General features: G+C 39.1%; 1 protein-coding gene across 3 annotated transcripts in view; it reads right to left on the reverse strand.

Moving 5' to 3' along the window:
- Positions 1–11,263, reverse strand: part of LOC140717195 (semaphorin-3D-like) — a 94,180-nt gene extending 82,917 nt beyond the window's left edge. For 2 of the 3 annotated variants that reach the window (XM_073030501.1, XM_073030500.1), the window contains exon 1: positions 11,038–11,263. In XM_073030501.1, the coding sequence (XP_072886602.1) occupies positions 11,038–11,194 (157 nt within the window). In that variant the 5' untranslated portion in view covers positions 11,195–11,263. Of the gene's footprint in view, positions 1–10,490; positions 10,511–11,037 lie in introns of those variants that run through there. The other variant, XM_073030502.1, reaches the window with a different exon arrangement.
- Between the last annotated feature and the right edge of the window lie 205 nt (positions 11,264–11,468).

Raw genomic sequence — 11,468 nt, forward strand, 5'->3', positions numbered from 1 at the left:
CAATCACTGATCATGTTATTCAAGTGGTGGGGAAGTTATTTCCTACAGCAGTGTGTATGGAACCATATTAGGTACAGTACTAGTACAGAACCTGCAGGGAATTTAGTCAAATTCTTAGAAGTGCTCTAGCTGGGACTGAACTTTCAAAATTCTTCATGCTGTGTGGTTTTAGAAATTTGCAATAAAGTTATATCATTCTTTGAGTTTCTGCAGTCTTAACTCCCAGCAGCTTTGGTGCCAAAGATTAGGAGAAGAATCAAGTTCACATATTGCTTCTAGTTACTTGTATATATATGTGAGACAATCATAAATCCAATCTTGATCATTTAAGATAGGCATAACTAAACTCCAAAATATACTAACTACTTTCCTGTTTACTCCATTTGCATAACCTTTCTTAATAAGAACATAGAGATAAAGAACAGAATAGTAATGTATAAATACTCAATCAAAGTTCTGTTTTTCCATGTGCATATGGTTATTTCTGGAGAGGAGAGTGATTATGGTAGTCTTAGGGTCAAATTGCTTCATTGCAGAACTTGCAAAAAGCACAGTCAATTTGCCTTGAATTTTAGATCGCAATATTCTGAACTATAGCTGCCTTTAAGCAATGTATTTTCAAGACTGGTGCTACCATCCTTGCTTCCCCCACACCTTTAGGTCCTGGTGTATAATGGCACCACTCTCTCCAACTTTCTAATCTCCTGTTATCCCCCCTTCTACCCCTCCCACCCCTGACTCCCCTGCTACTTGATCAAGAGACTCCGATATCTGCCCTAACTAAGGCCTTAATCCTTCAGCTGGTGTCAGGCTCACCTGAGACTTCCTTCAGCACAATGGCCAACCAGATAAAGTATTGGCGTCATTCAGATGCCCGTGACACCCTTGGCCTCAGAAGCTGCCCAACTTTAAGGCAGGTTATACCCTTAATGGTACAATAACCCTTCAATCTTCCTGTTCTAATATCATCCACCTATCCTAATAAATATCTACAACGATGCATTTCAAGATCTTGATATGTTCCAATGAGCTTTAGATCCATTTGAATCTGATGCTTCAAATTAAATCACTGTAGAAAAACATGGCCCCAGCTCAGACACCGTAAACTTCCGAAAAAAAAACAAGGAAACAAATAGTCAGGTAGCCCGGATTTGATGGCATTTGCTGAGAGAACTGAAGGGAATTTCTTACAAATTCTGTTTTTTTTTTGTATAAGAAAGCTGAGGTGCCCCTGTTTAAAAACTCATCCAAAAAAATCATGAAAGCATCAACAACAATATGGCCAAGTGCACTAAAGCAGTTTATGGGGGCATTATCAATCAAAACTTGACATCAAACCATTGAAGGAAATTGTAGTACCAAAAGCTTGATAATGGAGGCAGGTTTTATTGAGCACCTTGACAAAGGAAATAGAGGAGAGGTATTGACTGCATTAAGGTTGCTGAAGGCATGGCTGAACTGATGTGTGGAAGACTGAGGGTAAATTGGCGGCACAGAATTCTCCAGAAAATTAGAGATAAGGAAGTGCTGATGCCTTGGAGGAAATTTTAATTAAGGATGGAATTCTTAAGATCTAGGCTTTGCTCTATCAGGTTCCAATTTGTTAACAAGCACAGGATAAACGGTTGAACAGAAGTGAGCCAAGGTTTCCCAACATGGCATCCACGGACCCTCGGTCAATGACACAAAAAAGGCTGGGAACCCCTGAGTGACAATGTTACCAATGAAAGGAGCATGACATAAAGCATTGATCAAAGTAGGGAACAATCAGTTCATTTCAACTCAACTTAATTTTCCATGAAGTAATTAGTTAAGTCAGTTAATTACTTAAATCAGTTAATCATTTTCATGTAAATTACTGTCATGCTCCAGGAAACAGCGTTTCCATGGACCAGCATGGGAGGGGCAAACTGAAGATACACTGCTGACAACTCTTTTGGTTTCGGGCCACAAAAGCAGGGAGGTTTGAGCACAGTTCCAAACATGGATGTACAAAGCTTTACTTCCCACCAACCTGATGGAATTTACATTCTAATTAGCAGGAAGTTGCTGGAATTATCAACACTGTAAATTCTTCAAAAACATTAGAAATGATATTCTGTAAGTTTTTGATTTACTGAAACAAAAAAAAGTAACATTAAACTAGACTGCATCAGACTGCTTCCTGACATTTACGTAGCTTGCTTACCCAAGTGCCTTCCAAATGCCCTCACATCTGAATTCTGTATTTGTAATAAAATAATTTCACAAGTAACTAACTTTACTTCGAGAAATCAAGTTGAATTTTCTGACAGGAGTGTACATGTCAAATGTATGTTTTGATTAAAAACAGTTTCATTAAATAATCACGGAATAACTACTGAACATCTTATTATAAAAGCCAAGTCTCTTGTCAAAACTTGTGTGAAATATTTCAGAACTGTGCAATCTGCAGCTGTTTATGTTCAGGCCAAATTCTAATGTTTTTTTTGAAAAGTATGTCCATTTCATTGAGTAATATATTCTCAATAAATATCACTATGAAATTCATCTCTCTTAGGACTAGAGCAGATTTATTTGAACTTGTATTTTTGTTTCTGAGGATGTGAGCATCACTGGCAGATACAATGGCCTACTGCTCAGGGCACCAGACCCTTAGTAGGAACCGCTGGATTTCCTCTTAGGTAAAGTTTAAAGCGACACACACAAAATGCTGGAGGAACTCAGCAGGCCAGGCTGCCTCAATGGAAACGAGTAAACAGTTGATGTTTCAGTCTGAGAACCTTCATCAGGAAAATGAGGAGAAGTCAGATAAGAAGGTGGGTTGGGTGGGGAGGAAGAAGTACAAGGTTTTGGGTGAAACCGGGTATAGGGGAGGGTGTGAAGTAAAGAGCTGGGAAGTCGACTGGTGAAAGAGATAAAGGGCTGGGGAAGGGAGGAATGTGATAGGAGAGGATAGAAGACCATGAAGAAACGGGAGGAGGAGGAGCACCAGAGGGCAGGCAGGTAAGGAGATAAGCTGAGAGAGGAAAACAGGAAAGGGGAATGGTGAAGGGGAGGAGGGGGAGCAATTATGGGAAGTTCGTGAAATTGACGCTCATGCCATCGGATTGGAGGCTACCTAGACGAAATATAAGATGTTGAGCCTCCAACCTGAGCATGGCCTCATCGTGGCAGTAGAGGGGGCCAAGGACTGACAAAGTTAGTCCATGGTCAAGTCTGATACAGCTTTCTGCCTCAGAGGAGTTGCCTCAGTTCTGTGAGCTGCTTAAGGGTAAGTATGACAAGATTCCTGTCCTGAGCACAGCTGAGAACCAAATGAGCTTTGGCAACCATTTCAACCCAACCTCTCTACAGCATAGTCCCATATGATTAGTTCACATACTGTAATATCATGCTCCACTATTGTCCATCCTTTTCAAGAGATGATCAACACTCTGCATTCTTTTCCTGCTCTACAGGACCTGGCTCCTGCCATCTACAGCGAATAACATCTACAATTGAAGCCACATGACTAATGTAAAATCAGCTAATCATTTGTTTGATTTGCAGCAATTGTAATGGGTTGTCCAACCAAAATTCTCAAATTATTTTACCATTTTTACAAAGAAGGAAAATTGTATTCACACCTAAGTGTCCTAAATAACTTTACAGTCAATGAAGATACGTCTGCAAAGTAGTCCTTGTTGAAATGTGGACAATTCATGCATAGCAAATTCCAACATAGCATTAGGTAAGGGATTCCCAACCTGGGGTCCATGGAGCTATTAGTTAACGGTAAGGGGTCCATGGCATTAAAAAGATAGGAAACCCTGCATTAGGTGGTAATGAACAGATAAAGTGAGGTGTTCATCTTAGCCGAAGGGTGCAAAATGGCCAGGACTGTTTTCACAATTTAGTATTTGTTAGACCTCTGATGACATTGAAAAAAACAAAGGAGGGTTGTAAGACTAAATTATTGTGCTTGTTCTCCATGTTCATGAAACACTCTTGACCTTGCAGGATGCACTAATTGTGCAAAGAATTAAGCATCTGACATTGGACGAATACATCAGAGCCACAGAGTTTACTTTTTCCAATGCCTTATGCCAGTTTTTTTTGAGTTAATAGGGATGGTTTTGGAGACAGAGAGGGGAATTAAGGGTCAGATTAGGTTTTGGGGACAAAGGTGTGGAGGAGTTAGAGGTCAGGCCAGGTTCTAGCCCTCTGCTCCATGCTCCACATTTGGATGAGTGGTAAAGGACCCTAGGCTCTGCTCCATGTGTGAAGGAACGCAATGTGGACATGGGTCATGGGACATCTGGAGTCCAAGCCTTTGCTCTGCACTCAGAGGTTAGCAACATGGATAGGGATCAAGGGATGTGGAGCTGGCTCAGGATGATGGAGCCCTGTATTAGATGTCCAAGCAGGAAGCAAGAGGGGGCACGAGGGTCGGTCAATTGGCAAGTGTGGAGTTCGAGCCTGGGGTCCTGTCATTGGCTTGTCCAGGGGTCAATACCAAAGATCGAAGCCTGATGGTGAATCAGAATTCCAGAACTTCAAGCCCGATAGCTGAAATCTGGAGAACGGAGCCCTGAAGCCTGTCCTGGAGACGGAGGACTGCTTGTATGTGTGGGTGGGTGGGTGCCTTGTTCTGCTGTTGCTGTTCTGTTGCTTGTTGTATTCTGTTTTGTTGTGCTTTCTGTTGTTCTGCCAAGCCGTGTTGGCACCGGAATGCATGGAGACATTTTGCAGGCTGCCCCTAACATCCTTAGATGTGCTGGATACCAATGCAAGCAATGCACTCTTTATTAGTTTCCCCTGTATGTATGATAAGTAAATCTGCATCTGTAGTAATGTAGTAATTTGCTTATAAGTGAACAAATCTCTCTTGTGCCATCACAAGGAAATCTGCAGATGCTGGAAATTCAAACAACAACACACACAAAATGCTGGTGGAACACAGCAGGCCAAGCAGCATCTATAAGGAGAAGCACTGTCGACATTTCGGGCCGAGACCCTTCGTCAGGACCATGCTCGGAAAGAACGCCATGATTCAGCTGAAGTACTACAGGTGACTCATTTCTTTATTCACAGAATAAATACCTTTGATGACTTTAACACAGGTGTGGGACAGTCAACAGCTGGAACATCTTGAATCAAAATGCTTGAGGACAGCGACCAAATCAACTGTCTAACACAAGAACTGTGAAAGTCCCATGTTCAGCCAAAACTTATTAAATCTGTGACCCAAACGATTTTCTTCTCAAGTCAATTTGCATTCCTGATATTTGCCTTGGATCTCACAAATTGGACCTCAAAAGGAGTTGTATGTCCCACAGGCCATGAGCCAAAGTAAATGGACACGCATTAACATTCTTGTTCCAGGTCCAAAATAATCAATTGAAAGTCCATCAAGTGTTTCTACTGTATCATATGCGAAGCTCACATATGGGCAATTTATTCTTGTTCAGCTTTGAAGTGTTCATCATTATAGCTATTAGAATGTTATTCTGAATATCATGTGTAATGAGCGTCACATTAATTATTCAGATGTCCAGCTTTCATGGGATTATAAGTGAAGCAGCATTTTCTATAGATCTGCTCACAAAAAGATACCAATGTGATCAGTAGCATTTTCATATTTCAAGATTGTCAAGGCAGAAAATTATGTTCATATTTCCCAGAACAGTGATTTCGATGTAGTATGAAATACCACACCGTTTGCTTATTTTTCAAGGAAGAGCGGGAAGAAAGAAAATCTCAGCACTTTAGGCTCCTACCATGAACTTCTCAGCTTTTGATATTTAGCCATCATGAACAAATCACTCATTAAATTTATTCATTTAAAAAATATATATATTTAAATGATTTTGCCTTTTTGATGCCCAGAAGCTTTCAGATGTATCATGCACGTTAAGTCAAACTCAAATGCAAAGTAAATTTATCGTTAGAATACCTATGTATATGTTGCTATCTTGAGATTCATTTTCTTGCAAGTATTTACAAAAAAATAAGGAAATATAATAGAATTTACGCAAAACTGTACGTAAGCAAAGACTGACAAACAAAGAATGTTGAAAAGAAGACAAATTGTGTAAATAAAAAATAAATTATACTAAGGACACGAGTTGTAGAGTCCTTGAAAGTGAGTCTGTAGGTTATGGAATCCATTCAGAGTTTTGTCGAGTGAAGTTACCCATGGAGGAACCTGATGGCTGTCTGAGCCTAAAGCAACTGTACCTCCTGCTATACTCCTGGTAGTAATGAGGAGAAAGCATAGTCTGGATGGTGGGGGTCCTTAATGATGGATTCATTTTTCTTGTAGCAACACTCTATATAAAAAGAATTATAGAATCAAAGAACACTACAGCTCAGGAACAGGCCCTTCGCTCCATCTAGTCCATGCCAGACCATTAGTTCCATTGACCTGCACCTGGACCATTAGCCCTCCATAGCCCTCCCATCCATGTACCTATCCAAATTTTTCTTAAATGTTGAAAGCGAACCCACATTCCCCCACTTTGCACTGACAGCTCATCCTACACTCTCATCACCCTCTGCGTGAAGAAGTTCTCCCTCATTCAATGTGCTCAATGGTGGAGAAATCTTTGCACGTGATGCATCCACCGCACCCTCTGAATCAAAAAACAGATTAACTGTATTTCCAAGAATACCTCATTTTCACCATCTCCACTTCTACACCCTTTCACTTCGTACTGTTGTGATCTTGTTTCGCTTCAGCACTGCTGGAACACCGACTTCTTGCTGGGTTTTGCTAGCTGCTCACTGATGTTGGCCTCGCAATAGTACGTATGTAATCATAATTACTGCATTTTTTAATTTACAGTAATACATAGTTTTATTGACTATGTTTCTTTTAAGTTTATATATTTATATGCACGCACACGCCGACACTCTTCAGAAACGATTTTGAAGAGACATTACAAACCAATTTTCTTTTCCCTACCCTGAAAATGTTTAGTCCAACTATATTTTATTTAGATTTTTCATTACCACTTTATCTCCTCAATCACCAGTTGTAATCCATTCCAACCATTTACACTTTCCTTAAACCATCAACCTTTTGGTCAGGTCCATTCCCACATTCTACTTCCACACATTTTATTATTTTTCTTTCTTTAATACCGTTCCCATCCTAGGCTTTGTTCCCAAATATAAAGTGTTCATCTCAAGCATCTTCCAGTTTTGCTGAAAGTTTGTCAAAGCACACAACTCACTCATTTGTTCCCTTAACCTGTCAAGAGTTTAGATTTTGTTAATCTATGTAGTTTTTTTGTCTATGGGAAATATTCAAAAATTCCCCAATGATGAATAAAGCCATAGAATTTTATTTTTTTCTCTTCTACATGTATTCTTCAGAGAATATGCCAAGAGTGTTCATAAGCAGCAGATGTGCATATCCCCGAAGACTACTTTCCATGGGAGTTTAAAACAGCTGTAAGATCTTTAGTTAATCTCATCTGCAATACAGTAAGATTTCCAGAGCCATCATACAAGTGATAAGCGATATATAACAATCGGTGGATTTAGAAAATACTACCGCTGTCCATCACTTGTTGCTCCTGCCATTGCTGTTGCAATTTTCATTCAGCAAGCTGATCTCTGGAACCAAAATAAGACTGAAATTTATCCGCCTGACAGCAGCATAACTGTTATATATGGTCGCTCCTTGCTATGAATTGCTGATTAATTAAACAATGTGGATTAGATATTGTAGCGTCTATGTTTTTATTAAACAAACTGCACAAAGCTAATCACTGGAACAAAAAAATAAGACTGAAATGTCTTCCCCTGACAACAGCATAACTGTTATGTGTGGCTGCTCATTGCAATGAATCGCTGACTAATTAAACAATGCGGCTAGATGTTCACGGAAGATTCATATGGTAATTAGCTATTTCCTGGATAATCATTAAAAGTAGCAGTGATGTTTGATGCGGGGAAGACAAAGGCAACTTATGACCAGCTGCGAGCACTAAGCAGTGCTGTCATGAGAAGATCACTAACTGCTTTCCTTCAATTAACATAATCCTTTCAACTAAACAAATTCCATATGCCACGGAAGATAAATGAATGAGTGATTGACAGCTCCTTCAGCAACACAGCGCTCATTGTGTTTGTAAATAAAAATCTCAAGACCAACCAGGCTTTGCCATCCAACTTATTTTAGGAACAGTGTGAGTGGAAAAATATTTTGTGGCTCTGTGAACCGAATACGTTCTCAGTTCTTATAGCGATGATCGCAAACTCTGTGTTTGTTACAGATGTGTGTATTTGGAGGAATTGTCTTATTTTGAAAGTTCAGTTTATTCCTTGGGCAGATTTTTTAAAGCATGTAAAACAGAATTAGTGCATACTTTAATTTAATACCTAATACCATTGACATCCCTATGGTTCCTTTTATTGGATATATTTATGATGTATGTATCAGTTCATGGCATAAACAGAATAATTTGACTTTCTTTGTGCAGTAAAGGTCACAGTACCCCTGTTCTGTCAGTAACAACCTTACATTAAAATTCACATACATACCTCCTTCCTCCAGACCTATACCAGATGCCAAATGTCTAGTATCTGTCAGATATGTAGATTGCATTGCTCTGGAGAACAAGTATTTGGAGAAAATTCTGCATAACTTTGATTTATTACAACAACTCTGGGCTTCATTTAAAGCTGCATATAAGGTACTGAGCTTTAAAGGTTATCTTCATTGAGAAATTGGAAATATAAAATATAAAATCTCAAGCATACGTATCTGGTATTCACAAAAAATAAACTAAATCTCTCTTGTGCCACTCTCTGGTGAAGTCGCACAAAGAGAGAGACAGAGTGCGTGAGAAAGAGAGGCTGAGAGAGAGAGTGTGTGAGAAAGAAAGAGACAGCATGCGTGAGAAAGGGAGAGTGTGTGAGAAAGAGAGACTTTGAGGGAGGGGAAAGGGGAGGGAGAGAAGTGTTGAAGGCGAGAGGAGGAGAGGGGAGGGGGAGAGGTAGAGGAGGAGAAAAAGGAGAGGAGAGAGAGAGAGAGAAACAGAGAGTTGTGACATCAATAACAGCAGCAAATGTTTCTTCTGCATAATTATTGCCATGGCGTCTATAGTTGAGATGAAGGTCACTGCAGCAAATCCAATAATGATTACCCAATAATCTATTTCCCAATGTGGCTTAAAAAGCAAAGGGAATGTAAATGGGATGTGTGTGTGTGTGTGTGTGTGTGTGTGTGTGTGTGTGTGTGTGTGTGTGTGTGTGTGTGTGTGTGTGTGTGTGTGTGTGTGTGTGTGTGTGAGTGTGAGTGTGTGTGTGTGTGTGTGTGTGTGTGTGTGTGTGTGTGTTTGTGTGTGTGTGTGTGTGTGACATTCAGAGAGAGAGACATACCAACAGACAGAGAGAGCAAGAGAGGCATTTAGACAGAGAGAGTGACATGTAGAGAGAGAGACAGACACAGACAAAGAGAGAGATGGAGAGACATACAGACAGAAAGAGACAGACAGATATAGAGAGAGATAGTGACAGAGAGAAAGAGAGGGGGAGAGAGACATAAAGAAAGAGAGAGAGAGAGAGAGAGAGAGAGAGAGAGAGAGAGAGAGAGAGAGAGAGAGAGAGAAGTGGGAAAGAGACAGAGAGAGAGAAAAAAAGGGGAAGAGAGACATACAGAAAGAGAGAGGGGGAGAGGGAGAGAGAGAGAGCTGATGTTTAATTATAAAAGGAAAAAGGAAAAAGTTTACGCTATCCTAACCTTGACAGGTTTGTTACAGACCCATTTATTTTTATTTTTGTTTAAAAGGGGTGCAGAAATTTACATTATGTTAATTTCTAACTTTGTTCTTCTGATCTGTAGCCCAAAAAACCTCATAAAAGTGGCTTACAATTTAAAGATTGAGAACAGCTTGCATTACATTTTTTCCCTTAAAGACAAGATATAGCAGAAACTAGCTTGTCAGGTTACACTAAATATTTCATAAATTAATGGTCACCATTCCTTAGAAAAAGCAAATATTCAAATTCAAGTTTATGTAAATTCTTTACTTCTATTTTGTAAGTTAAATAATGCTATAATTTGTTTTTTTTAAAAATTAAAATAATGAAGGTTAAACGTTTAAGAAGTAGTTCATATAACGAGGTAACACATGTCAAGATGTGTATAAGTAGAGCTTTTATTCTGGTGTAGAACTGAAACATTGCTTCCATGGTTTAAAAAAACAATGCACCCACACCTTATGACCTATTTCTGTCAGCAGATCATTATGCCACTTCTGAATTTATTTTATCCATTTAAAAAATAAAAGTAATAAATATGATTTAAACTAGTCACGTTTTCAGCAGTAGCTGAAGACAAGGTGAGGAAAGAACAGTTGAAATCAACCATGAATGTTCCGTGTGAAGAAGCCAGACTTTATGCATATTTAAGACAGACCACTGCCTTTTTTACAGTTACCTCCAGGCAGTTTGCCTTCAGCACCTTCATCAAATTCATTACAGTTCTCTACTTGAAACAGATCTTAGTCACTTACTGCTTCTGCTCTTCACAAAGCATCTGCTCCATCTCTAATTCCACGATGTAGAAACAAACATTGACTAGAAAGCTAATAATTCCAGTGGCTTAGGAATTGTTTATGCCAATTTGGTATCTCACACTATAAAAGGCAAATGTAAAGCTTGTGATCTTCTACCCAGGAAGTGAGATTTTGTCACTTGTCCAAATTTATATACAATTGCACTTACAATTTTGCTTTGAGGAACTTACTGGAATCTTCAAGACTGGAATTAGTAGCATTACTAAATCATTATTTGATATCTCTGAGGTAAATTTACACAAAACCTTTGTGAATCTTTCAGTTTTATAGAGTTTAATTAAAGCTTGAATGGCAATTCAGAAAAATTTTAGCTGAAATTATAACCATATGCATGTTGTGTCAAAATAATTACATTCTCATGTTACTTGTCAGAAACACAGTGTCTTGCTGGCTTTTCCAAGCTTAACAGCAAAGAATATAAGGTCGATATTACTCTAGATGTTAAAAAAGACCTTGAAATATCTGACACATATAAAACTTTTACCTTTGTATGAGAACTTCAGGCGAGGTTTACTTTGCTTCCAGGCACCATTCACCGGTAGAAGGGTAAAGAAAACAATACAACAGCACAGAGCAGTAACCCTTGGAGTAGGAAACTTGTTTCTGTAATCCCTTTCTCCAATTAGAATTATACACTCCATGTTACAAGTCTACAGCATTACTCCAATGCACACCAGTCCCACTGAATACCAATTCAATTCATTACAGTTCACTGCTGAAATAGTTCTGAAACTAATAGTGGGAGTGGCGATACTGCTGCCAATCAGTCTCCAACAATTTGCATGAGTTCCAAAAGGAACAGACAAGGAAGGAGTGGTTTTGGCTGAGCCAAGCACTGCAAAATTATCGCTGACAGTGTTGAAGCCTGCAGAACAATCATCTGTATTAATTCAAGAAAACTTTTAAGATATACAC

The sequence above is a fragment of the Hemitrygon akajei genome, chromosome 27, assembly GCF_048418815.1.
Source record: "Hemitrygon akajei chromosome 27, sHemAka1.3, whole genome shotgun sequence".
Taxonomy (NCBI): Eukaryota; Metazoa; Chordata; class Chondrichthyes; order Myliobatiformes; family Dasyatidae; genus Hemitrygon; species Hemitrygon akajei.